We start from the raw sequence: 27,842 nt of genomic DNA on the forward strand, positions 1-27,842 counted from the left end.
ACTCAAAAGCTACAACATTTGTGACCCGACTGCAGGGTTTGCAAAATAACAAAACATGCTGCCTTAAGAGTGATATGGCATGCCAAGATAATGCCTTACAACCTTTACTACAGACAGGATTAAATTGTACACAGGCCAGCTCTTCAAGCATCAGAACAAAACGTAGTAAAGCAGCATCTTGCTGAAGTTATAGTTAATGTGGCTGCCCCGTGTCTCTTTTGAAAGCCACACTTGACTGCCTAGCATCCTGCTTGCATAGCAGCTAAAGCTGCCTGTGGCTATCCAATCATGTCCCAAACTGTCTTTTGACATTTCAGTTGGTTAACGTTATTAAATTAATTAATTAATGACTGGTTGCAAGAGGCTCCCCACAAAGAGCAATCTAGGACTCACAAGCCCCATCGATGGCAGTAGCAGCCATCGCAGGCCCATCTCTTAACCACTGCTCCAGGAGCGGTATGAGGGCTCCCAAGGATCTACGAAATGTAAAGTCCAGAACAGACAATTCCGCATATTATGGGCGCCAACCCATCAAAGCTACCACATGATACCCTTAAGCTTAAGCGTTCCCTCCAATTTTTCCGCTATCTGCCAATGCTCCAGAGTGACAACATCTGCCGAGACATGACTGTGGTGGAGAAACTTTGCCACGCACGGCCCTGAAGCATGTCTCTCATAGCAGCCTTCGACACAACCCTGCTGGTACCCCAAAGCCTTGCCCACTGCTTTTTCAGTTCCTCATCCAAAGCAGCCATGACATCCAATACTGGACAAACTTTTTTTTTTTTCCCTGGCATGAATTAGGGGGCAGGGTTCATTATGCGGGAAAAAAAAAAAAAGTTTTGGCAGACTTTTTTTAAGAGTGGAAATTTCTTGTCAAAATGTCAAACGCCTGTCCGTCCTTACCCCCTAACCAAAGTGGGGGGGGGGGTTATGCGAGTGGGATCATTACCCACTACGTAACCCCCCCAACATAAGTGGGAAGGGGGGTTATGCGAGTGGGATCATTACCCACTACGGTAAACATCCCAACATAAGTGGGAAGGGGGGGTTATGCGAGTGGGATCATTGCATGAGTAATAATAGTATGCTGCCAACTACATTTTACAATGTGCGCTCCACTGAAAACCCTTATTAACATAAAGCTCACAAAGAAACAAGGACAGACCAAGACAACAGATAAAGTGTTTCATATGTTGCTGTGCTCCGTCCGTTTCTCCCTGCGTGCTTCACGGTACCGTGAGTTACCACTAGTTCAGACCCGCACCCTACAGTGCAACCTTTTGCAGATATTACGCAGCAGCTCCATTCACTTCAGGACATCAACAGAGTAATCAGAGGCCCCGTGAAGCTCGTTCTCACCGTTGTAGAGGGATCCCCCCTCAGCATACTCCATCACCAGGCAGACCTGCACACAGGTTACAGGGACTGTAGTTGCACGCATCACGCGATGTTTCTCTCCAGTTGCTCCACTCTTTCACTGACACACCTTCCCCTCCTGGACACCTCCAGCTAACTCCTACCACACAGCAGAATTGCACATTCACGACCTACTCACCACAGGCTTGCAATGAAGGGACATTGAAACCAAACAATCAAAACTAGTTAACCCTTTGAAGGTTTTTGCCGTATATGTACGGCGGCGGTTTTCTGTCCCGCAAGGTCTTTGCCGTACTGGTACGGTTTCGATCTTCCGTTTGAAATTTTGCGCCAAAAGAACAATGCGTGCTCACTGGGGGGTGCTGCCACCTCTTAGGACTTACAAGAAGTGTTTGAATTTTCTGCTGCCTTGTTACGGAGATAAGCAGAACTTATGTCTAGCTTTAGCGCGGCGGCACAGACTGCGGCAACATCCCTTTTGTAGTTTTGGTTTCGCCGCGTGATCGCAACGGAGTCGCGCGAAATTTGGGTTTTCTTTTTGTCAGCACTATCTTGCAGGGGCTGCCGAAGTTGATTTCTATCTTTATTGGCGCTGCTCTTAGCTTGCTTATCACCGTTGCTCGCGAGGTATTCTCGCCCTCTGTGGCAACGTGCCTACGCGGTTTCGATTCCACCGCGAGATCGCAACGGAGTCGCGCGAAACGTGTTTTCTCTTTGTGGGCACTGTTTTGCAGAGGCGGCGAAAGTTGATTCCTATCTTTATTGGTGCTGCTCTTAGCTTGCTTATCACCGTTGCTATTCTATTCTATTGAACATTTTCCAGTTGTGAGTGATGCTGTCACCAAAGTACTGTTCCTATATTTTTTTTTTTACTATTTATTCTCGATTATATACATTTTGTTGATTGAAGATCCGCAATAAAGTAATTTGACCACCTGGGAAAGTTTTCTTCAAAATAATTCGACCCTTAAAGGGTTAAAACAAGCTTGCACCACAATGAATGAAATCTCTGGTAGCAGAGCTCATGAGCACAGCCAAAGTTCACAAACCCTTATCTCACAGTGCGTAACCAGCTGCATCATTAGTTGTATGGACCCTGAAATGGTTTTGATGATCGTATACTAAAGCAACAAATCTCAGTAATGGGCGCACGTGCAGTAAACTAGAAATCTTGTATGGCATCTATTTCAGCAAACCCGGGATTGATAAAACCTGTACGTTCAGATGCCACATTTTGTTTGTATCTGCACACTGTAATCATGCTTTTAAGGTGCGAGGAATCAAATGTCAAACTAACGTTTATCAGAAGTCTTTCTTTCTGCATGTCATATCTGTTTGGAACAAACTCCCCAAAAATGTCATTGACTGCACATCTGTGGAAGCGTTTTGTGCTTTTATTCGTAGAATCACTTAATCTTAACTTTTAATCATTTAATGTGTGTGTATGCCTGATTTTGCCGCATTTTATGGCTGTTCTTCATATGGTTAGAATGCCTCATCACCTGACTATAACACTTGTAATGCTTGATTTCGTTGTACAATATAATGCCTTCGGGCACTGCAGGTATCTATGAATAAAAAAAAAATAAAAAATCTGCAGAGAAGTGCGTGAAAACACTTGTGTGCAATATTATCGGTGCCAAACATTATTTCTGGTCATGATGCAGCAATTAGCCAATGAAAGTCAAGCCAAGTCCGCTAAATACGAAAAAAAACAATATGGCTGACATGGTGGAGTTCAGAGTGTGGAAATGACATGCAAAAGGTCCAGCCCTTATTTACAGTTTTAAGTACTTCCAAGCTAAACACACATGAATCACCAACCGAAAAGAAACACAACACCCAAAATCTCCGACGGCCGCCAATGCAAGCCGCTGCTCAGACCAAGAGTAATCAGTGTCCACAACAGTCTCCAGAGGGAATAGTTTCACATCAAAACTAATATTTTTTTAGCAGACCTCAGCATTCAAGGGTCAGTCTACTGAATTTTATCGACCATATTTTCTTTGCGGCAACCGATAGCTCTTTACTCAAATTACCGTTTAGCCAGCTGTGGTGCCAAGGAGTGCGGTAGAACATTTTAAAATAGAATTTATTAATGTGGGAACACATCTGTATGAGATGGTAGTCTCATCTAGCAACCATCTGGCAAACATGGCGGCGCCCATCGAAGCCGGACCTCTCACTTCGGACTGAATTCTCGTTGTTGCTGCCTTTTTCAGTGCGTTCAGTGGCCATAAATTGGGCGCCTGTCTTTCGCTTCGTCTCATCTCGCCTATAAGAAAACATATAAGAGATAAATTTGCTTTATTTTAATAATTAGAGTGCCGATTCTGCCGCTCCTAGGCTTAAGTGGAGAGTCGGTTTGTTGACAGCAATGGTTCCCGTCCTGACGACCAGATGGCGCCACTATAGGCTGAGTTTATTTTTGCGTCTCTGCTAGCATACGCTGAAGTAAAAGTGGGAATGTGCCTGCGTTTTGCGTACGTGTAACTATAAATATTCATGTGATTTACAGAAAAAGCGAGCGGTACGCCTTCTACAGTTTACTAGAACAAAACGTACGTTTCTCTGACATTGGGGCATACAAATGGTACGTAGTATATTCACTTATGCTTCTACAAAAAAGACTACCACTTTCTTGAACAAAATGAACGTTTGGGGTCGCCACCATGCTTTTTTACGCGACTTTTAACGCCGAAATAAAATATAAATTCCTGCCTAAACCGGGCGCAGACCCCTCGCTATTGATGTTATAGGGTGCCAACTACCAGAATATGCCATTATTTATACACTCATCTCGGTGAGTAGACTGACCCTTTAATAAAAAAAAAAGGTTTTAACTTTGGCGGTGCACAAATTATTTTCCGCGCTGCTTGTTCCTGCTGCGTAATCTGGTGTCCAGGGTCTACATTTGGTTCAAGATCAAATACAAAGAGTTGCCCAAACTCATCTGATGACATTAAATGTTGTCGTATACCAGCCGATTAATGACATCAGATGCTAATGCCAATCAAATGGAATGACATCAAATTTGCTAGAGTGACTAGGGTACTGGCCGCCCCTACCCCACTGATGTAAAGTGGAGAATCTGGCTGAGCAACTAAAGAAAAACATGATGGGTAGTAAAAACCCATTAATTTCGACATCAAGGAACTGAAAGAGATGCCCAGCTATTCGAAGGCCGAGTTATTAAAGAAACAGCGAGGACATGTAGAAGTTGCCCTGCATTGATGTAATACCGCATTCTAATCACAAAAGAGGCCATTTTCACCGAAAAACAAAAAAACAAACAATGAAATACTGGTGTCTCCCTGCCCGCTATCACCAACCCGCCGTTTAGAGACAAAGTGAGCGCCATCCCCATTTTCAACCATCAGCGCCTAGCGATATGAAGCGCAAAATACTACATCATTCGAATTCATGTTGTGGAGTCTGCGCTAGCCTAGATACTTTTGCTTGACTTCTTTTTGCTGACGAATCCTCTACCCCCAGCTGATTTCGCAAGTAAAATACGTGCGTTGACACCCACTTCTGGGCACGGATCTCAAAGGCTATGCAACACCAGCAGGGTTGCCATTGGGAATTTTTCAAAAAAGAGCCAGAACTGAAGCTAAAAGTAGCCAAAAGTAGCCACGCCACCTGATCTTGGCGCCAAATTTGTAGCCAAGTAGAAAAGAACCATTATTATAAGCAACTTTTATTAGTGAACAATAAATATTACCATTTTGAATCAACACAAAAACACAGAGTAAATAAAGAGCACGGAATTTTGGGCCTCTTGCTGGGCCTTCAAGTATCAGGTACGTTGCAAATAAATAAAAGTTCAGTCCGCGTAGTTTATCTAGAGTAGATAGTGTTCTTGCCGGAGTAATTTTGGCACATTCTATTCAACAACTCAGCAGGAACGTTAAACGATGATGCTGTTTTTTCTTGGAGTCGCAGCCCAAATCTGATTCGCAGAATCGCCATAAGCAAGTCCATCTTCATTTTGTTACGGATCTCTGTTTTTGTCAAGTTAACGCAAGCAGGGGTGCAACAGCTGAAATAGGATTTGTAGCAATTTTTGGAGCAGAAAAATCTTAGTTTTGGAGCAGTAAAATCCATATTTGGAGCAAATTACGGGAAAAATATTCGGCATTTTGGAGCTAATATTCATAACTTGGAGCAATTTCACGGGAAAGAAGCCTTACTTCCTGTACAAAAATAAGATCTGAACATCGGACTATGTACATGTGAGCCATAAAATCTAGTTGGTTTATTTTTTAAGGCTGTACCACTTCAATTATTCTTTAGCTTCATTGGGCAAGGATCTTGAAATCATTTACAAATGAACGCTTGAGAAACCCATAAGGTAGGGATCTATGCACAAACCTGTAAAAAAGGTTAATCCGTAGGTACACTATACAAGACCAAGCAAAGGAACATACAAGAAATAGTTTGCATCAACACTACAAAAAAAATTTATTGCAGTTCTAATCACATGTAGACAGGAATATCGACTAGAACACATCACGACTAGCACCAACACCAAATAGACAAGAATGTCCACATCATGACTAGGTGCAAGGCAAGCTAAGCCGCTCCTGCACTATTACAATATACATGTCTAGTGTAGATGTTGTTTGCATGTCAATGCCTCGCCTTTTTTAACATTTGCTTTTCCAGTTCCTTGAGGTCTTTAAGGGCTTGCTCAAGGTTTCCATTCCCTGTAGTCAACAGCAAGCGACCACTTTCAACCTTGTCCATGTCTTTCTCTTTGATGCCGAAGTTTATCATCTCTTCAGCCCCAGTGAGCAACACCTTGCTGGCTTGCACCTGGCCTTCCAATGCTTTCTTCTTTGCTTCAAGAGTGCACTGGTTTGAAACAGCCTCATGTTTGCATGGCACTTGACAGCAGCAGTACCATGCTGAGCACAGCAAATTGTCACATTGCACAAGATACAAAAAGCATCTGTGTCCTTGATGCCTGCCCTGCACCAACCACTGATCACATCATTGTTGCAGTCCACTTCATTCAGCACCGAGGCATTGAATTTCGTGCACCGCCCTGTGAAGAAAGAAAAAAAGTTCATTTTATAAAAGGCAGTATGTTCACTACTATTACCAGCAAACTACAGTCGGGAACTGATTTTTTTCGGCCTCCGGAGGAACCAAGAAAGTACAAATAATCGGGCATTTAGAAATAAAATTTATCCACTGCAATATTCATAGTAAGCCTCCCTATTCCTCCACCTGAAATTCATAGAAAATATAGGGTGGGGAACATGCATTTAAAAAAATAGCAAAAGCTAAAAAATATGCATTTTTCAACAAGGCGTGGCTTAAGAACCTTAACCACAGGATGTTATCTTGCTCATAAGCACCATAACGTAATGTTTTTTACTGGACACAAAATCCGCTGCATGCATCGCAGAAGTGCGGCACCAGAACAGCCTCATTCAAATCTGACTGCGATCAACCTGTGACCAAAAACGAACGCAGTACGACACACAAAAAAAAACCAATAAGCTGGAGATCCAAAGGATGGAGGTTCGATTCCCTGGTAGACAAGGTTTATTAATTTATTTTTTAAATATCGATTCAATATGGTGATTGGGCATCCGGTCTCGACCAATCAGAGCCGCCGCAAAAGCAGGACAGATTTTGTTCACAACGATGAGGCATTAAACCTTAAAAATAAAAAGTAACAGGGCAAAGCCGCGTGACAGAAAGGCATCCGAATTACAACTTACAAGCTAGGAAGGAAACGTACACTGAAAAAAAAAAAAATCAGCGGGCAAAATTAGATGGGGGCAAATGCTGAAAGCAGATAAGTAGGGGACTTGTAAGCAAACAAAACTGGCGAGTTCGTCTTCGGCACGTGGTTTACGCTTTCTAGGTGCGGGCGATGACTCGGGATATTAGGTGTAAGTAGATGTTGCCGAAAACCTTTGAAATGTTTTTTTTTTTTCAATAGCCGCCGGCATGCGACATTATACTGTGACTGTAGTGCAATGACTGATCTTGTGAACACTTCCTTTGTAGCACGAGATGAGAGCTTAGTCTGGAATGACGACTGCAGGCAAGCACAACTGCTTCTGCATTATTCCGGACTTTACCAGTATGCCTTGGCTGAGTTTTGTCGATGTTCCTGAGCTAACTTTAAATAGACCACTTCCGAATGCAAAGGGCCTTCATAGTTCGACGAGCCCGACTGCTGCTATCGGCACCCCCGTGGTGCTTTTTGAGTGCACGCGCAAGGCGCGACTGATTCACCTCCTATCTTACGATGTGAATGTGATCAACGAGAAAACGTACTGATTTCGCGGTGCATGGATGGCGCAACAGAATACCGGCAACTTCGAGCAGCAGCACAAAAAGTCATGCAACACAATGTGACACCTGCATTAAAAGGTTGTGGCGCATTAAACACAACCACACTAGTAAAATACAACCGCGAATTCATGCCCGTCTGCTCTGCCGCTTCATCTGAAGCCTGGCAAACGATGACATCGTTGATTTTGGCAGCATATCGCCCCCACCCCAAATAGACGGCGTTAATATTTGCAGCACCTCTCTCATTGATCTCCATCTAACACACATCGAACGAATCAAGTTTGAATGCACTCACCTTTACTCATGATGAACGCCTATCGACACTGCAGCGGTGCGACCAGCTGGGGAAACCAATCCGAGGTAAGTGTCCAAGACCGTCCCTCGGCGTCGACAAGCCGCCGCACACACAAGCTACGGTTGCTACGGCACTCACCAACTTGCGCTCACCGTGCACGTGTTTTCTTTCTTTTCATGCATAGTTTCAAGCCATCAAGCCTCCTAGCTGGATTGGATTGGCCACCGGCACTACATGTTGCCAACGCAGCTCCGATTTTTCGCCAAATCTAGCAAGACTACAATCTTTCCCGTCGAATCGGGCATTTTGGCGCAGCATGGCGCAATTTTAACAAATTTCACACTTTTGGCGCAGCATGGCGCAGAAATATGCAGCTGTATCAAAATGGCGCAATTGGCGTAACTGTTGCACCCCTGTGCAAGAGAACACGCGCTCTGCATCAGCATTAGAAATTGGAAGGGTCAAAATTTTCAGTGCTCCTTGCGCCAGGTGTTGAAAAGGGCATTCGCCGCAAGTGTCCTTGTACGATGCCGCTGCGTGCCAGAAAGTCAAACATGATGTGCGATCAAGTGCACCGCTAATTCTCTACTGCTGGCGTATTTGAGACTCCAGTTCGTTGGAGGAATATATGCGTCGAGGACGCGCGCGCGCATCAAGGCGACCAGGACAGCAATGAGGACAGCAAAGCTTGGAAATAATTGTTCTTTTCTGTTCTTGCTTGCTATTGTATATGCAATTGCAAAAAAAAAAAAAATCGCTAGTAAATGCGCCAAAATAGAAGTTCAAAGTAGCCAGAAAATAGCCAAGGAGCCAGTGTGAAATTTTCATCGCCAGACAGGGTTGAAAAGTAGCCAATTTGGCGCAAAGTAGCCACCAACGGCAACCCTGAACACCAGTACATACAACCCTTACTTTTTGGTAATGATGTCACGACTTTGAAATGGCTTGCAAGAGGATGGCTAAACCTGATCCCCCCCCCCCCGATAAATGTGCACTTTGGTTCATCACGTTTTGCCTTGTAGCATGCGCCCACAGTGTGCGTCGCCGTGCATGGAACATGCTAAGGCTGTAGCAACACCAAGAAGTTGAAAAATTGGTTTTGAAAATTGGTTTATGGTTTATGGGGTTTAACGTCCCAAAGCGAATAAGGCTATGTGCGACGCCGTAGTGGAGGGCTCCGGAAATTTCGCCCACCTGGGGTTCTTTAACGTGCACTGACATCGCGCAGTACACGGGCCTCTAGAATTTCTCCTCCAAATAAATTCTAGCCGCCGCGGCCGGGATCAAACCCGCGTCTTTCGGGTCAGCAGCCGAGCACCGTAACGACTGATTTCGAGGAAAGGAAATGACACAGTAACTATCCCACATGTCTCAGTGGACACTGGAACCCTGCAAGAGGGAACGGATAGAGGAGAAACTGAAAGAAGAAAGGAAGAAAGAGGTGCCGTAGAGGAGGTCCCAGTTAGAAACTGTACAGCCAGTGTTCTGCGTCATTAGGCCCACCACCGCTTACACCACAGCCTATGATATTGAGGACAAAATAATGGGAGCCCTGTTGGCGGTATCGTGGAGTAGATGCTGCTACAGTCCACACCAATTCAAACTTTCAGTGTACTCAGACAGCTCACCAAGGCTCTTTGACAAGTTGGTTACCAGTTTAAAGCACTTAAGGGGAGATGAGGGTCTTAACCCTTTGAGGGTCGAATTATTTTGAAGAAAACTTTCCCAGGTGGTCAAATTACTTTATTGCGGATCTTGAATCTACAAAATGTATATAATCGAGAATAAATAGTAACAAAAAAAAATAGGAACAGTACTTTGGTGACAGCATCACTCACAACTGGAAAATGTTCAATAGAATTTCACGAGCGATGGTGATAAGCAAGCTAAGAGCAGCACCAATAAAGATAGAAATCAACTTCGGCAGCCCCTGCAAGATAGTGCTGACAAAAAGAAAACTCAAATTTCGCGCGACTCCGTTGCGATCACACGGCGAAACCAAAACTACAAAAGGGGTGTTGCCGCAGTCTGTGCCGCCGCGCTAAAGCTAGACATAAGTTCTGCTTATCTCCGTAAGAAGGCAGCACAAAATTCAAACACTTGTTGTAAGTCCTAAGCGGTGGCAGCACGCCCCAGTGAGCACGCATTGTGCTTTTGGCGCAAAATTTCAAACGGAAGATTGAAACCGTACCCGTACGGCAAAGACCTCGCGGGACAGAAAACCGCCGCCGTACATATACGGCAAAAACCTTCAAAGGGTTAAAAACTTTTTATTTGTCGACATAGCTTGTTGAAACTTGGCACGCAGGTATATCATAGAATGCTGATTTCAAGTATCTCACCTGGAAGAAAATTTATCGCAAAGTAACATCCCAATTAGGTCATTTCTAACGAGCCTTTATAGTAATTTATCAGCTAAAAAAGCTTTTTTAAGAATTTGCACGCATTTCCAAAGGTCCATGACACATCCTAAAGCATTCTTTTTTCGTTTAAAATATATACTATTAGCAATTAGGCCAAGTGTGGGCTAATTACTGCCACATCATTTTTTTCCTTTCCAACTTTGTTATTTATGAACAAAAAAATGACTTTATAGAGATTTTGCTACCTTCAGGATATGCTCTGGGCCTTTGAAAATGTCTGCTTATTCTTAAAACATGATGCGTGGAACTCGTTTCAGGCAGTCATGTGGTGGCTTCATGTTTGTTTTTAGTTTTTTATGAATAACAGTTTTAGTCGCAGACTACAGAGCCGCAGATTAGGCCCACGGAAATAAAAATATGCGTGGATTCTTCGCTTTCGCCAAATGCTATATATCACACCGCCGATGGCAAAGCGGCAAGATGCCACGCGACTGGCTGAAATGCACTCCATGCGTTGGCTGACTTCTCCTCTTTTCACAGGCGAGTTCAAAAAGAATAAAAAAATAATAAAAGAAAGGGCGACAGCTGGGATGTCTGATTCAATTTAATGAAGAAATCGGCCACACAGGACAATAATTCGAAGTTTCCAAGAATGACCGGAACGTGCAGATCAAGTTCCCGCGGTATAAAGAGGAGCTCCGAATCCTCTTTAATCTAACCATGCCCAGCAAAGCTAGTTAATTACAGTCAATGCTAGTTAACAAAAGGACGCAAGTTAGTCTGAGCGGCTGAGGAATCTGCGGCAGCAGTAAGGCCAGAAAACTGGCTGTCAGCAGGGCTGGCACAAGGTCGCCGTAATCGGGGACAACTGGGATGATGGTGATGATGACCAGGAGGAGGATGCAATCTAAGTCTGTAGTGAAGCTCCGCCCACATTCAGGACCAGAATTTCTCCACCACAAAAAAGCAGCTAAAACTTTTGCTAAAACTTTGCTAAAAGCAACTAAAAGTAGTTAAAACTTTTCTCCCCTAAACAAGAAGCTAATCACAAGGAAAAAGTTATAGGCCCCAGGATTGTGACAACTGGCACATTTAAGAGGGGAGACTGGTCTTGAAAAAAAAAACATTTTTATTAATGAGGTCACAGCTAAGAAATCTTCAGGGAATATGCATTTTTGTGCGCTGATTCTAGATATGTCATTTAATTTCATGTAGAACAATTCCTTCAGCACTGCCGTGATTTTTTATGCATGTATTTTGTTAAGAGCTTTGGAAAATATTTCTTGTGAGAAACTCGCTGAAATGTATGCCATTGGGTTCTCTTGACACCAAGGAATGCAGTAAGGATAAAATTGTCTTCCTGCCTGTCATAGGACTCGAGTTTTAGGGTTTTAAAGTTGTCGCTTCAGAAATGAGAAGGAAAGTGTGTATCCCTATTTCTGAAGTGGCAGCTGCAGTACCGTATGACTCAAGTTCTATGAGAGCCAGGATGATAATTTTACCCTTATTGCATTCCTTGGTGTCAAGAGAACTCAATGGCATACTTTTCAGCGAGTTTCCCGCAGCAAATTTCTTCAGAACTCTCCGCAAAATACTTGCATAAAAATTGCATAAGTGCTCAAGGAACCTGGTTGGTTGATGGGTGTTTAACGTCTCGAAGCAACTCGGGCTATAAGGGACGCCGTGGTGAAGGGCTCCGGAAATTTCGACCACCTGGGGTTCTTTAACGTGCACCGACATCGTGCAGTACACGGGCCTCTAGAATTTCGCCTTCATCGAAATTCGGCCGCCGCAACCAGGATCGAACCCGCGTCTTTCGGGTCAGCAGCCGAGCGCCATAACCACTGAGCCACTGCGGCGGGGTACTACTCAAGGATCTGTTTTACTTGAAATTAAATGACATATCTGGAATCATCGCACAAAAAATAGATGTGCCCTGAAAATTTCATAACTATGAGTAGAATAATAAATTTTTTTTTTTTTCAAAACCAGGCTTCCCCCCTTAATACAATCAAGCATTAAGAAGCTGGTTTTCTTTCCTGTTGTGACTGGCCAGCGGAGAAGTATAGGATGCTGCAGACCATGGCACAGTGTTGGCAACTGGAGAATATTAAAACTGCATCCAACCATAAACGTCGTCCCACTTACCGGATCTCGTACACGCGCCCCATAGAGCTTGACTATGTTGGGGTGGTCCACACGGGACAGCTGCCGAACCTGCGTGGCACAAATGAAACGGACACAGCATGATGTTTTTTCTTTACTACTAAAGTGCATCTCCTCCCTAGGAAGAAGGAACGAAGACCAACATATATTTATCATGTTTGCTGCGGTTTTGTTTATTCACTGCTTGTTATTTGCCTGATGAGGTTTCAATAAAACACACACAGATAATCTGTTAAAATGCGAAATGTAAGAAACAGAAAAAGCCAAGAGAGTGTGAAAGCTGAATTTTTCAAACTATTCGTAATGAACAGTAGTAGCCTTGCAGTAACCATACTGCGCTCTTGTTGGCTGTTGAAAAGGTGATGAAAACAGTGATTTTATATATCGAGTTATAGCTATATCGAAGCAATTTACGATTTTTTACCTGCTTGCTTTTATAATGAGGCTTACTGTATAACATCTTTACTACTTAGCTCTGAGGAGGGTGGGTACAGCAGGATCCATCTTTCTCTCTCTGCCTTTGCTTGTTAAGTCAAAACTTGCTGGATTCAATTCAATTCAATTAACCTGTATTTTCAACATTTCACAATGTTGATGGTCTCACAGGCAAAAAGCTGTAGCAACAAACTTGACGAGACCTGAGAGCCGGTGGCAGGCATCAGTGACAGGAGTACAAAGAATTCTATACAAGATATCTATTGCTATGCCTAAAAAACGGTCACATTTTATCATAAATTTACAAAAATAAAACAAGAGGTGAAGTAAATGTACAAAAAGATTTCAAGACGTTATACAAAGACTAGCATTAACATGCACACGATACTGCAACAAAACCAATAATTGCTCACATGAGAGGTGGACCTAACATGTGTATGCATGCATTACCATTTGACGCCAGAAACAGCTAACATGGGTCACTCTAGAAACATTAAACGCAAAATTTTACGCGTTATTCGAGCGTTATTAAAACTAGATAGACTGATCTTATTTAGTAACACTGCCACTGTGTAGCTTAATGACTGGAGAATATAATTAGTTCGGTGGTGTGGAATCAACCATTTTTCAGGGGCACGTGTTTTAGAGGAGATATTGCAACGTAACGTTGCACCTGAGAGTGAGAGAAGGAATTCTTTATACATTTCGTTAACAAAATAAAAGTGGCAGAGGAGGCGGTAACTATATTGAGAATCGATACTGATGACATGATGCGGACGAAATAGCTCGGCTAAAGGATATAAATATGGCACATTGTTTATACAACGCATGGCTTTTTTTTTTCTAGACGGAAAAGTGTACTGACTTTTTTTTTTGTAGAGTGCGTGGTAAACTTGTAGTCCAATGGATATCGGAAAGAGATCACGCATTCGAAATAAGGCACCTACAGCACATGGCTGTCCCATGTCATCTGACTGCAGAATACGACACCTAGCATTTTAAACTGTTTCACAATGTCTGTTGTAGGAGGTCCTAAACCCGCAATCAAAATTGCTTTTGTTCTTTTTTTCTCATTTATTTTTCAGCTGTTTGTTTCGGACCATTTCAGTAGTTTTGACAATGCACTATTCGCTATTTTAAACAAATCTACTTCATTAGTTGAGCTAAAGAACAAGCGTGAATCATCCGCATATATTACAAATACGGCAGTAGACGTAAGATCATTTACGTAGACATGAAATAAAAACAGCCCCAAGAATGCTACCCTGTGGAACACCGGATGAAATCTGCTGGAAACTGGAATGGTAGCCATTAATGTCAACACACTGGGATCGGCCGGTTAGGTACGACTGCAAAAGAGTATTTGTTAGCCCACGGACCCCATAATAATCTAGCTTATTACGGAGGATCGTGTGATATATGGAATCAAATGCTTTACTGAAGTGTATACAAAGTCTCAGCGTAAATTTATTAGGTTCTATGTTTTTTACGATGATTTCTTTTTGCAACAGAAGAGCACATTCCGTTGACCTACCCTTATGAAAATCATGCGTAATTTCTCATAAGACATTGTGTTTAGTAAAAAAAAAAAAAAGCCATCCAGTCTCGTGAGCATAATCTTAAAAAGGCCCTTTGAGAAGACTGGAATTAAAGATATTGGTCTGTATTTGCTTACATCATTCCTGTTTCCTCTCTCGTATACAACAGAAACCTCTGCACGTTTCATGTCGTGCAAAGGTTTCTGCACCGCATAAAATATTCAAATTAAGCAGGCTTGCGAGTTATCAGGAACCGAAGCAAAAAGAAAAAATAACAAGCAAAAACGCTGCTCAACCATTTGCAGCACTTTAAATCCCTACCGCTGCCTTCACAAGGCTGTGGTCGATGTTTAATGCTAAGCTCCTTAGAACTCGTTTGGACTCGTCGAGAACTCGTCTGGACTCGTCAAGAACTCATTTTGGACTCGTTATAGTCGTCGCATCACTGCCAGTCACCTGAAATCAAGTGAAGTAATATGGCGGTTGGTGTTCCCCGCCTTGAGGACGCCAGATGAGTAATTACCTCGACGAGGAAAGCGCGCTTCTCGTGGTCCGAGGCGATGGATTTGACGGCCACATCTTGGCCCCGCCAGCGACCCTTGTGCACCAGGCCAAAGGTCCCTTTGCCCACCACCTGCAGCACAGGGCAAAACACAGCGTGTCAATCAACCGGCCTGCACGAGGTTGGACGACTAATCCACGGTCAGACGGCCTAGCTTTGCCCAATCTGCCGTTGAAATCCTGACTCAGAACCCTGGCGACACTAGGGTGCCAAACTGCTTCCACAGGTGGCTAAATCTGTTGATTATGCGCAGAGGCCATTCTGACCGCGTAAAATATTCAGCATCTACATTGCACTAAGATGCTCTCTCATTCATTCCAGACAAAATATGGCAGGTTTGAAGTGCGGTCCTCGTGTCTTACAGAATCCTTTCCCACCTTGACTGCACGCCATTTTGGCTCCTAAGGTTTAGAGCCCTGAAAGAACAATCTTTGGCTACAGGCGTGAAAAAAGACAGAAAACAAGGCAGAAAGAAGGGACGAAGTGTTTCGTCCCATCTTTCTGCCTTTTTTCGCGCCTGTAACCAAAGATGAAGAGTGACCAACTTGCCCAGCAAGACATTCTTTTAATCCTGCAAGAACAAGTTAATACTCTTCAAGGGTGACATTTCACTGTGTGCATGCTTGTCGTCATCGTTCTTCTTTTCCTACACATCCTCATGCACACTTAATTCAATTAAATGGAAATAAATACACTTTACCCAGTTAACAAGTTAACACTGTGCCCAAGAAAGACACAAGAGATGCCAAGCAACGGACTTGGAATTTTTGCCCACTTGAGTTCCCCAATACGTTGCACTGCTATGAAGGTTTGGAAAGGCTAAGTAAGAGACTTACTTGTGCCACACCACTATGTTTGTCTGCTCTTCGACAATTTCAGCCTACATGAAATTCCTCAAAGCATCCTCTTGAGCGCAGGCCAGTGTTCTTGCTACTCCAGGTGAAACACCACCACTTCTGTGCCAGATTTATCCTCCCAGATTTATTGCACAAACTCCCTGCGTCATCTAATAAATTTCTGTCATCGAGAAAATCAGCTCCATTGCCACTTAGGTTGTGCAAGCCAATCCCAAGAAACATGAGTGCCAAACACGTTGCCATGAAGCGTCAAAGCCATAGATTTTGCCAGACAGCTTTGTGTTGTCAAAACACTCAAAAAAGTGCAAACAATATATTTCAAAATGATCTCAAGAGATGGCGCTACATGCCCAACATGAAAGACAAAAGAGCAGAGGGAGGCAGAAAAGCTGAGACTCCAAAGTGTTCAACATAACAGAAAGATGGATGAGTTGGAAGCTATTCATGACACAGGACATGGTGCATGTCCTGTCTCTTCTTTCTTCCTCTATGTAAAGTTAGCACCCGCAGAACATCATGAAGAATTAAAATAGATTAGTGGGTGGATTAAAAAGGAAGCTTGGGTCTGGTTAGTATAATCCCATATGACAACCCAATGGAAGGCACTGGAACATTCTAGTCCCCAGAATTTCAAATGTGGCAGTGCCGATGACGCCACGAACCTGTCGACCAATCAGAGAATCTCGTTACAGAGAAAATGGGCGGTTTTAACAAGACGACAATCCATATGCTATTACATTAATGAAACAAGGCTATCAGCACCACCAGCCCTTTGTGACTTCAAGAAAGTTTTTGTGTTGCAGATCCTCGACATAAGGCTACACTGCCATTTATTTTCAAATGGTGATAATGGAATCCTTTTCAGTCTTGGCATCAGGGGTTTGAATCGAGTGGAGAGAAAAATTTACAATTCAATTGCCTTAGTGATAAACATGTCTTTTGCTGCCAGACAGCCATCGACAGAGCCAGAAAAAGCACACAATCAATTTTGAATTGAATGAGTAGTGAATGAGTGGAAAACGTATGTTCTTTTTTTTTCCTTTCTACTGCTTGCAGTAAACCACAATCTCCCTCATTCACTCAAATATGAAATGAACACAATGTTGTTACCCTTCATAACTGACAGCATATACAATCTATGCATAAACCTTGTGGCCATCTATGGGAAACAGACATATGTACTTCACCCTTGTAATTTTTTTCTCACAAACTTTTGCATTCAGACCTTTGTACTTTGTCCTCTGAGACATCATTAATCAAAACTTAATGATCGTTATCAGGCCGAGTAGCAGAGAGAGAAGAAATCACGCTTATGAACAAACAATTTTACGTGTTACTAATTGTATTCAGTATGGCTAGACAGACGAGGAATTGCTGATAAGGCTGAAAACACTTCTCTTCTTTCCTTTCTTGCTCAAATTAGAATACTTTTAGCTTTCATGACTGAGAGCACTTAAACCTAGTGAGCGCCCGTGGGAAATAGACTTGTGCAATCTGTACTTTTAACATTTCGAACAAGCTGCTGCAGTCACTGCCCGAGCGTTTTCTGCTATGCTCATGTGCGCTAAAACAGCTTTTGGCAACTTCACACACACTGCTCACAAAAGGCTCTGTTCTCGAATCATGATCAGCCTTACTATGCCTTCTGCTGGACAAATGCCTCTCCCATGTCTCTCCAATTAACCCTGTCCTTTGCCAGTTACAGCCGCCATATCCTCGCAAACTTCTTAATCTCATCCGCCAAGCTAACTTTCTGCCGCCCCCTGCTACTCTTGCCCTCTCTTGGAATCCACTCCGTTACCCCCTTACAGACCAGTCTTGCCTCCGCATAACGTGCTCTGACCAAACCAATTTTTTTCTTTTTGATTTTGACTACGATGCCATCAACCCAGATTTGTTCCCTCACCCGCTCCGCCTAATCGTGGTCTCTTAATGTCGCACCAGTCGCCTTCCTTCCCATAGCTCGCTGCGTTGTCCTTAACTTAAGCTGAACCGTTTTCACTAGCCTTCACTTTCTTGCTCCACGGGAGGGGACCAGCAAGATACAGATGTTGTATACTTTCCTCTTGAGGAATACTGGCAAACTGCCACCATGATCTGAGTGTGCCTGCATTCTTAAAGGGACACTGAGGAGAAATTGAAGTTGGCTTGTATCGACAGAATACCAGCTCCTGATTACAAAAACGCCACTCATACTGACAACAAAGATCTTGTAACGCAGAAAAGAGCAAGAACCAAAATACAGGTATCGCCGCCACAGGCCAAACTCGCAAGTACAAGCGTCATGACGTCATAGGACAAAACAAGTGTTGCTAGAACCAATGGTTCTAGTAACACTGGGACACGAGGAGCCACGAATCACTGAGGCGCAGCCAATGCATGCGCAAATCTCCTTGACGGCGCCAGATGGCGCCACGTACCCGGCAGCTACGCGCGTGCCTGAAGCATCGGGACCAATCAGCGCCTGCTCATCCGCAGTAGGCTGGCTCCCGGTATTCCGCTAGGTACACGGCCATGGTACACGGTATGCTAAAGCTGTCTATTTACGAGAACTTCGTTGGCGACTTCGAGAACGATATCCATCGTAACGCTGGCAAAACGCCAGTGCAAACGTAAGCAAAGCGACTGTAGCGACGGCCGCAATAGATGCCTTCAACGTGCAGCCGGCGGTAGCTTTCTTTTCAGCTGCTGCTAGGCCGCACTGCTGGCCGCCAGAAATCACGGAGTCTGCGTTACGTCATGTGCATGTCATGTTACATGTCAGTTAGTCCTGTGTCGTCATAGGAGAATCCCAAGTTTGAATCAGAGCGGCGGGAAAAACTTTTTCAACTTCGAATCCAAGTTTCTTAGAAATAAAAGCATCTTTCGCTGCCGGCCAAGTGGCAACAAAGCCATGACATTCCGAACTATCGGATTTTGCTATAAAAGAAATATTCATAGTGCTCTCCTCACTGTCCCTTTAATCTCCTAGTTATTTCACTCTTGTGGCCTAGATCTGTAGTCACTACCTGATATCAGTAAATATCGTCCTCAATGCTTTGTAGCCTATCGTAAACTTTTGTCCCCTGCCAAGACTTGACTTTATTTTTCAGTCCACGAATTTTTAGAGCAACTGTTCTCCTCTGCCTGACTAGGTCCTCAATCATGCTCTGCAATTCGTCACCAGCGAATCAGAAATCACCACAGTATTTTCTATTAACTTTAATCCCCAACTCTTCCCAGTCAAGTTTTCTAAGCACCTCCTGTAAACATGTGATGCATAGCACAGGACAGATTGTGTCTGCCTGTCCAATACCCTTCCTGATCACCATTTTATCCCTATATTCTCCACTACGTTTACACACGCCACTTTGACGCCCTGGTTACACAATGCCTACATAACTGCTGGCCTTTCAAGAGCCAATTGGTTTCTCGTAATCGATGAAGTCTACATATCGCAGTTCGTTTTATTACGCCCATTTCTTCACACTCTCAATCACCCGATTAAGAGTGTGGATATCGTCTGTTGTTGAGTAGCCCCATGCAAAAGCTTGCTTGATCCTCTGGTCGACGAATCATAACGTTGATCCAATTTAATTAGCAACTACTTGAGTACATACCTCATAAACAATGAACATTAAAGGTGCACTAAAGAGGAATCTGAGCTCGTCTTTTTACAGCGGGAACTCGACCTACACATTCCGCGCATTCTTAAAAACTTCCAATTATTGTCCTGTGCGGCCGATTTCCCTAATTTAAATTAGATTAAATATCCTGGCTCCCGTCTCTTTTTGAACTCGGCGCTGAAGGTAAGAGGAGTCAACTAACGCGTGGAGTACCTTTCAGGCAGTAGCGTGGCGATTTTGCTTTCACTTTTATTTTGTTTTTTTTTTTTAGGTTTCCATGAATAAATAGATCCAGTCAGAGACTATACAGCTGCAAATTAGGCCCACAGAAATAAAAATACGCATGGACTCCTTGCTTTCGCCGATTGCTATGTATCATTTCGCCGATGGCAGAGCGGCAAGCCACCACGAGACTGGCTGAAAGGTTGGCTGACTACCTCCTACTGTCAGTGGCGAGTTTGGAAAAAGGCGGGAACCGGGACATTTAATCCAATTTAAATTAGGGAAATCAACCGCACAGGACAATGATTCAAAGTTTCTAAGAATGCTTGGAGCATGTAGATTGAGTTCCAGCGGTAAAATGACGAGTTCAGATTCCTCTTAAGTGCATCTTTAAGGTGACCAGTCTAATTTTTCAAGCCCCTGACATACCCTTTCTTATAGAGTAAGATGACGTTAGCGTTCTTCCAAGTTTAAAGTAAATGACGCACTGCGCATTTACATGGTAGCAAGTTCTTCTAGCACAATGTCCCCACTGCCCTTCAACAAATCTGTAGTCACTGGATCCTGATCATCTGCCACTTTTCCCCTTTGCATTGGTCAAAAAGTTTTCTATACTTCCTTCACCATTACTAGTGGGACATCCAGTTCTTCCCCATCACTGGCTTCGTAAGTAACATCCTGATTATTTCAATTACTGCACAGATCTGTGCGCAATTATTTGGCTACTTTAGCTACCTTATCCATATTCGTAATGACAATGGGCTTATACAAGGTGCGTTAGGTTGTGGGACGTACGATCTTACGACTGACCCCGTTGCCTTGCGAAGAGCAGAAGCACCTGATCTAACATTACTTATCTGGAAGAGAGATAGCGGGGGAATGCCAGCGGTTTAACTGACATGGGAAGATATCTGCGAACAGTACAGTACATCGCTCAGTACGTCACAGACGTAGGTGCTGCAGGAATAAAAACAGAGCCAGTTCGATGCTGTCAGTGGCATGCTTTCAAACAGGGCCCATGATTATCACATTCTTCGCTTCGCTACAGTGAAATGGTCGGCGCCGAGCCGCCAGTCCACAAACACTGCTGGGGGAAACTAAAATGGCAAAGGCACGTCTGAAGGGCTTATCAGCGGCTACCGGGCGGGGGTTTTACCCTTACGTGCTCCAACGCGTCACAACTAAAAGACGAAATTATGCACACGCTTGTCAACCAACGAGCCAGGCGGGACAACAGCTGCGCAAAAGGTCTACACGGTTCAAACTCGCTATTGGCGCCGGAGGTGGGCTTTGCTGCACAGGTCGCTCTGCCACCGAGGCAACCGGGCTTCCGGGCAGCACGCGTGATCACAGTTGTTTCCCTCGATCACCGCGCCGGCACAGGTGCCTGTCAGCGGTGAGAAACACTCGCCTCGAACAGCTCGATATCGCGATGGTCTATCTCCTCGACGAACGGCCCGGGCCACTCGAGCGAACCGCTGGGCAGGCTGTCGCTGCTGTCACCCGAGTACGGGTCCATGATGCAGCAGCTGCGCGGTCCCCTGGTCGGCGGACGCCGCGGTCAGCCCCGACCCGCAACGCAAAGCAACACCACGGCCCACAGCTACCGGTGGTCGCGAACACACGCCAGCAACTAATCCAGCAGGCCACAACAAATCAACGTAAGAGACAATCAAGCAAACATGCAAGCAAAACATGTGATAAGGCACACGGTTGCCACCGGTTGTTTGTGTACGAAACGCAGTGGGAAACTGCTTACGGTAATGTTACAAACATAGAGTTACAAAAGCCTCCAGTGTGATGTCTATGCGATTGATTGTGAACAAAATTCTGCAAAAAATTTTAAAGAACATGAGAACCCTACATAATTGTGGAGAAAGAAATCGCACTTTACAGACGTATTCATGTATTCATTTTTAAAACTGTAAATGCTGCCTGTGGCAATAACGAAATGAGCGTAATTTATTTATTCGTTTCTTTTCTTTTGCCGAAACATTAGAGGAGAATATGACCGAAACCAGTGAGTTTCTTACTAGTAAGAAACTCCACAAACTCTATGACTGAAACAGTACCGAAACTACAAACTTCGCAAGGCGACAAGAGCGCCACAGCTCGAACCAATGGCAGCGTTAGAAATCCACGCGCACAAGGGACACGTGATAGGCTCGGTTGACAACGGGTGCTGTATTCAAATACCTCGTCGTGACTTCGCCACTCAGCACTCAGCGTTTCAGTGATATCAGCTTCCGCAGCGTAACGGCGGTTGTTCATTGATCTTTTTTAGTGCGTCTTCGCCGTGGACTGCTGTCTTCACTCGACTCCCGGCAGCAGCATGAGCCAACGTAAGTGCTGCTTTTTTCTGGTGCCCTATGTTTGGTGCGGCGTAGCGCGCAACGAACAACCACAACCGTGGTCGTTTATTTCGTGCGCATTTATTCTAGTTAGTGCTCTTTTCCGGCCAGCCTGTAGTGTTTTCCAGGAACAGAGCGCTAGTTAAGGACTTCTGAAACTGCAGGCTTCGCCGTTCCGTTTGCGCGGGGTGTTCAGCGTTGGCCAGTTGTTGGCAGAGCGCACGTCTCGAACGTTGTCGCTTAGCAGCTTTCGCTTCCTTGCGACATGAGCCTTTTAGAGAAAAAAGCGCCTCCTTTCCAAAATGCAGGAAGCAGTGTGTCAATGCTTGTGGCTTTACTTTGTATTTCTTTTTTTTCCCCACGCTAAAAATCTCAGCACCGTTCTCGGACGTGCCAACGCCCACCGGATTCGGGCAGTTTACATTGAGCCGCTCTCCGGTACCACTTCCCCGGGCATGCGTCTCTCTAGTTAAGGACTTCTGAAACTGCAGGCTTCGCCGTTCCGTTTGCGCGGGGTGTTCAGCGTTGGCCAGTTGTTGGCAGAGCGCACGTCTCGAACGTTGTCGCTTAGCAGCTTTCGCTTCCTTGCGACATGAGCCTTTTAGAGAAAAAAGCGCCTCCTTTCCAAAATGCAGGAAGCAGTGTGTCAATGCTTGTGGCTTTACTTTGTATTTCTTTTTTTTCCCCACGCTAAAAATCTCAGCACCGTTCTCGGACGTGCCAACGCCCACCGGATTCGGGCAGTTTACATTGAGCCGCTCTCCGGTACCACTTCCCCGGGCATGCGTCTCTGACATTTCCAGTTCGACGCGCGTGATGCAAGCTTGCTTATATTTTCCGGTTTTCAAGCACAGCGTGCGAAGCAAAGCCTCTAAATATATCCGCTTTCGAACCCTGAAGCTTCCCCTCAGGCTTTTATGCGCAGCTTGTTACGGCAAAAAGTGCAGGTGCGCCGGCAATGCTCCGTACACTCAATAATGCGTGTTTTTCAACGGAATTGCTTTCTTTTTTGTCTCGGCTGAGTAGACACCGAGTACAACACTGCATGTTTCTGCTCGCTTTGCGTGCAGTGCAAATCGTTGCTTTATTATCCATTAATTTCAAAAATACTGCAGGCGTTACAGTAGGACCAAGCAGGAGAGGCATAAACGGGCGCACAGAGAGCCATGAATAATTAAGTAGTTGCGGTATAAAGTAACAAGGCCATAAAAAAAAAATGCAGCTCTTAAACTACAAAATGCAGTGTTATGTATGCAGTATATGTATGTGAATACCACTAAACTATGAAATTACTAACATACTGAAATATAACTCTGAGAATAAGGCGTTATTGTTTGCATCAAATCAACGCTGTGTTGAGAAGGTTTGGTGGCACTTTGTTGCAATTATCTATAGTCTGGGGGGAAAATGATACTTAAAATTCATTAAATTCTGCCTCTGTAAGGTGTTAATGATTGCGCGCAATTATTTCTTATTCTGGTTGTTGAGTGTGGCTGATGTGTTCACCTCTCCTTTCAGCCCCGTCCCTGCCCGGTGGCTCAGGCCAGAGGGTGAGCTACTTTTGGACTTGTTTGTTCACTGCACTTGTTTGTATTTCGCAAACATTCGGGTTGTTACATTCTCCTTTATTCCAATCCTAAGGGGGATTAACTCTCCATCCTCTGGCGGTTACGTTCAAAGTTTAACGCATACACTTCTAGGGACTTTGATTCTTACAGGGAACAGGCTTGCTGGCTTCCTAGCTAGAAACGTGCCCTGCTAGTGGTGCCTGGAAAGTGAAAATTCCATGTGTCCATTTTATGAAACTCGTCATCTCACTCATTTTGCAAATGTTTACAAATGTCGTTTAGCATTCGATCCTCCTCTTTCATTAGATGTCCCCATTGTACCATTCAATGACGTTATGCATTATTTAAATATATTTTTAATTAGTATGTTTTAATTAATTTTTTGTCAGGGTAGCTTGGTACCCTGGCACACAAAGGAGGGCACAGTGAGAGGTAATTGCTCATGGCAAGTCCCAGCAATTAGCTTCCATTTAAATGCTTCTACTTTTACCACACTTGGTGCACTTTGTTTAGATTTTTTAAATTTAGATGCCATGGTTTTATTACATCTCTTTACACTATATTTTCAGTGCTGTTTAATCTTTACTGATATGCATTTTTGGATTCCATTCCATTTAATGTGGCCGAATTTTAGTGAATATCGTTATTTTGGTCTTAGTCACCCTCGCGCCAATAAACTCTCGGTTAGCTAGTTCTTGGACTTGACATAGAGCCAAACTTAGCTTCATAAGTGACATCCTGTCCCTTACGTTAACCAGCTACGCACAAAATGTTGAGTTACCAGTATTAGACTTGGCTTTGATGTGGCCTGCAGTGTTGTAGACAAACATGTTTCACAGCTCATGAAGTGCTTCTCCTTCATTGCATTTCCACTGTTGTTTTCAACAGTGACAGAAATTTGCTGTTGTAGGAATGAACTTGGTGCACTTGTATTGGTTTTCTGGCTGCATTCTTTCTTTCATGAAGCGTGCGTAAATGCATGCAGTGAATCGGACTCTTGTGGTGCTCATTCATTTGCTGTCTTGAGACGCTGTTTGTTGGAAAGTGATGGATTGAACAGCTGGCGGAAGTTGTCTCTATTATGTTGAAGCCAGACAGGCAAAAAATTAATGTGGGCCACTCTACTCTTTCGCAAATCATTTCAATGGAAGGGACAGATGGTAGCTGACCTTCCTGACCTGTGCTGCTTTGCTAACCTCTGTGGAGTGTCATAATGGGCAGAATCTGTGGACACAGCTACACTGACAAAAGACTTGAGGGGACACTTCAGCTTCGCCTTACGAGTGACAGCTTTAGTGGGTCCCTGTGGCGGCCCATGTCCTCTTTGCATATCACTTTACAGCACACGGTCATTCTTTAATTTACTTTCGTAGATTGTGGGGAGTCCGCTTACTGTTTGTGGCTCCATAGTGCAGTGCCCAATGGACATTGAAACTCCCATGGATGTCCTGCAGATGTTTCAAGATGTCTGCAGGACGTCTAAGGGAGGTTCAGTGCCTGGCAGGTGGCTGTTTCAAACACTGCCACCAGTGGGGCTTATGAGACTTGGATTCAGCAAGAGATGTTGTCAGGATAGTTGGCTTGATACTTGTAATGCCATGAAAGGTTATGTGCAAAGAAAGACGACACTAAGACAGAAGACGCGACAGGATGAGTGCAATCCTGTTGTCTTCTGCACTCGTCCTGTTGTGCAGTCTTTTTTTTTTGTGCATAACCTTTCATGGCATTACAAGATTTGGGTTGTTCTTCCCCAGCAACCTCCCTTGTCTAGACATTAATTTCACTGCTGGCTGCCATGATGGGCTGTTTGCACACAATCCAGTGGGTAGGCTATGATGTCACACCATCATTGTCAAATGGCCCAATGGTGGGCCGTCATTGTCCATCAAAAATGGGCAACCTGTGTGGCAGGTGGCCTGCCTAGGTCACCTGACCTTGTGGCGTCATGACAACCTGCCCACTGGATTGTGAGCAAACTGCCCACCGGGGCAGGTGGCAGTTATATTAATGACTGGTCACGAGAGGTTGCTTGGGGAGAGTCTTGTTAAACACCATGAGCAGGAGTGAAACAAAGCTGGGTGCCGGCGACAGGCTGTTAGCATTGTGCTAAGGCTTCGCTGCAGTGTTATGTCAAAATCTAAGCTGCTGCTACGTGGCGTGCTTTGTAACTCTGGAATATCTGCCAGTGGCTGTTATTCAACCAGTGCCCTGAACAGCCACGAAATGATTGGTCATAGTCTTCAAAAGTAGGTGAACTTAGTTGTGCTGCATAATCAGTACACTTTGTACGCAATAAGGCCTGGATGTTTGTTGTGTTTTGTATTGCTTTCTTGCACAACTACTGCTGCTTGAGGTTCTAGCAAGTTGGGTGCACCTGAGAGAACTTGATTGTGCATGCACCTGCAGCAGCCTTCTATTTCTATTCCTGAATGTACTTGCCTTCTTGCAGCAGGCAGCCGGGGCCCCTGTGCGCAAACTGCGCTCCCCGAGCAAGCGCCCGGCAGCAGCGGGATTCGGGATGCTGCACAGGAGTCTCAGCACTACCGCCATCAAAGAGAACAGGGTGGGTGGCCGTACATTGGTGCACTTCACAGGGAGCTGGCATCAGTCTGTGAAATCTTGCAGTTGCAACGCTTTTCCCTTCAGAGTACAAGACGTCTTGAACGACTAAGAGGTTGTGGTGCCATTAGTAACAAGCGGTTTCCAGAGCCGCTTAAGGTTACCGGACACTACAGTGCAGAGTTATATATAATGCATTACAAAAATTGATTACTTGTAATTCCATTTTCTTGTAATTTTGTAACTGATCAATTACTTTTTCTAAGAGTGACATTCCGGGTAATTCAAATACTTTTTTTCTGTAATTCATTACTGGTGATCAGTTAGTTGTTTCTATAAAAACAGTATGCAACCAACGATGCCTCTGAGAACCTCAACCTGAAGGCAAACACTGATGCTAACGAGGATGTTTCCTTCGTGACCGACGGACAACAGACCTGCTGTGGAGAAGCACGCGTGGTCATGTCCGGACCACAACCTGTTCACCAGTCTTCTATGGCAGTTGTTCTCCTGCTAAATATGTTGTGACTGCTGTGTAGGGACGCCCCCCCCATCCTGTCAGATGACACCACAACAGAGAGTGCGGAGCAACTACTAATCACGGCCCTTCATAGGCTCCTTGGGCATTAGCATTGAAGTACTGCTTAATAAGGTGTTGATACGTTATAATACCACCCTTCCCTCCCCCAGCGCATATATTGAGAGATGGCTCATTATAGCTGCTGATTCTTTACAAAGAGAATGAGAAAATTAGCGACAATGAAAAAGTATTCCTCTTGAAAATTAAGTGTGTAACAAAATATCAACCAAGCCACAGTATTTCATTGTTGTCTAAGTAAATATGTATTATGGCAATAAATGTTGTAAGGGAAGTAACCCCATACTAATCTATTACTTTGCTTTAATTGTTCAGCTACTTCTGAGGCTGTACTTAACCATTGCAACCAGTTGCATTTCTAAAGGACTAAGTGTAATCAGTTTCTGTAACATGTCCAAGACTGCTACAGTGGCAGTCAGCATCAACTGTATGGCCCAGCTGGTTTGCACTCTTATCGAAGCACTTGTTAGCAGATAAGAAATGGGCGTTACAGTAGACTGTAACGAAATGGGCAATACTTTCATTCAGTGACGTTGTTTTTCTGCACTTGCCCTTCCCTTCTTTTTGCTAGCTACCTTTCACAGCATTCTTTCTAGTGCTTTGAGAATATGCATTGACGTGTTGGGCTGGTAGACTAGAATCTCGATAATACGAAGCTTTACAGGGGTCACAACAAATTTGTATCATTCAAAATTTCGTATCTTCCAAAACAATCTCTATGCACAAGCATGGGAAATGCGTTCAGGCACATTGCACATTCTGCACATTGCACAATATGCAATTGTGCACATTTTATGCAATGCACCCGGGCCAGACTTTTGCAATTCATATCAGCCGCATTCGTATCGGCGAGTGTACTAATTGCTTTCTAATGCTGGCCTTTTTGTCATATCAACAGATAAGTCTATGCACTCAAATCATTACTGTCGCAGTATATAAGCAAGCACAGTGAACTATACCAGAACTGTTGAATGTACAAGTCCCCCCTCGTACTTGAGTTTGGCGCCTACCTGTCTCCTTTCACT

At 44.2% G+C, this 27,842-nt stretch overlaps 2 protein-coding genes across 5 annotated transcripts in view; one reads left to right on the plus strand and one right to left on the minus strand.

Moving 5' to 3' along the window:
- Tak1 (TGF-beta activated kinase 1) overlaps positions 1–21,441 on the minus strand; it is a 56,635-nt gene extending 35,194 nt beyond the window's left edge. The window contains exons 1-4 of one of the 2 annotated variants that reach the window (XM_089565099.1): positions 21,153–21,441; positions 15,019–15,129; positions 12,505–12,573; positions 1,363–1,408 (exon numbers count right to left, since the gene is read on the minus strand). In XM_089565099.1, the coding sequence (XP_089421225.1) occupies positions 1,363–1,408; positions 12,505–12,573; positions 15,019–15,129; positions 21,153–21,260 (334 nt within the window). In that variant the 5' untranslated portion in view covers positions 21,261–21,441. Of the gene's footprint in view, positions 1–1,362; positions 1,409–12,504; positions 12,574–15,018; positions 15,130–15,893; positions 19,584–21,152 lie in introns of those variants that run through there. The other variant, XM_089565100.1, reaches the window with a different exon arrangement.
- The window catches only part of LOC149325534 (kinesin-like protein KIFC1), a 45,360-nt gene continuing 37,583 nt past the window's right edge, over positions 20,066–27,842 (plus strand). The window contains exons 1-4 of one of the 3 annotated variants that reach the window (XM_089565096.1): positions 20,066–20,407; positions 22,026–22,083; positions 23,611–23,642; positions 26,110–26,223. In XM_089565096.1, the coding sequence (XP_089421222.1) occupies positions 22,074–22,083; positions 23,611–23,642; positions 26,110–26,223 (156 nt within the window). In that variant the 5' untranslated portion in view covers positions 20,066–20,407; positions 22,026–22,073. Of the gene's footprint in view, positions 20,408–21,920; positions 22,084–23,610; positions 23,643–26,109; positions 26,224–27,842 lie in introns of those variants that run through there. The other 2 variants (XM_089565097.1, XM_089565098.1) reach the window with 2 other exon arrangements.

Source organism: Amblyomma mixtum, chromosome 10 (genome assembly GCF_055824585.1).
Source record: "Amblyomma mixtum isolate Tamu chromosome 10, ASM5582458v1, whole genome shotgun sequence".
Taxonomy (NCBI): Eukaryota; Metazoa; Arthropoda; class Arachnida; order Ixodida; family Ixodidae; genus Amblyomma; species Amblyomma mixtum.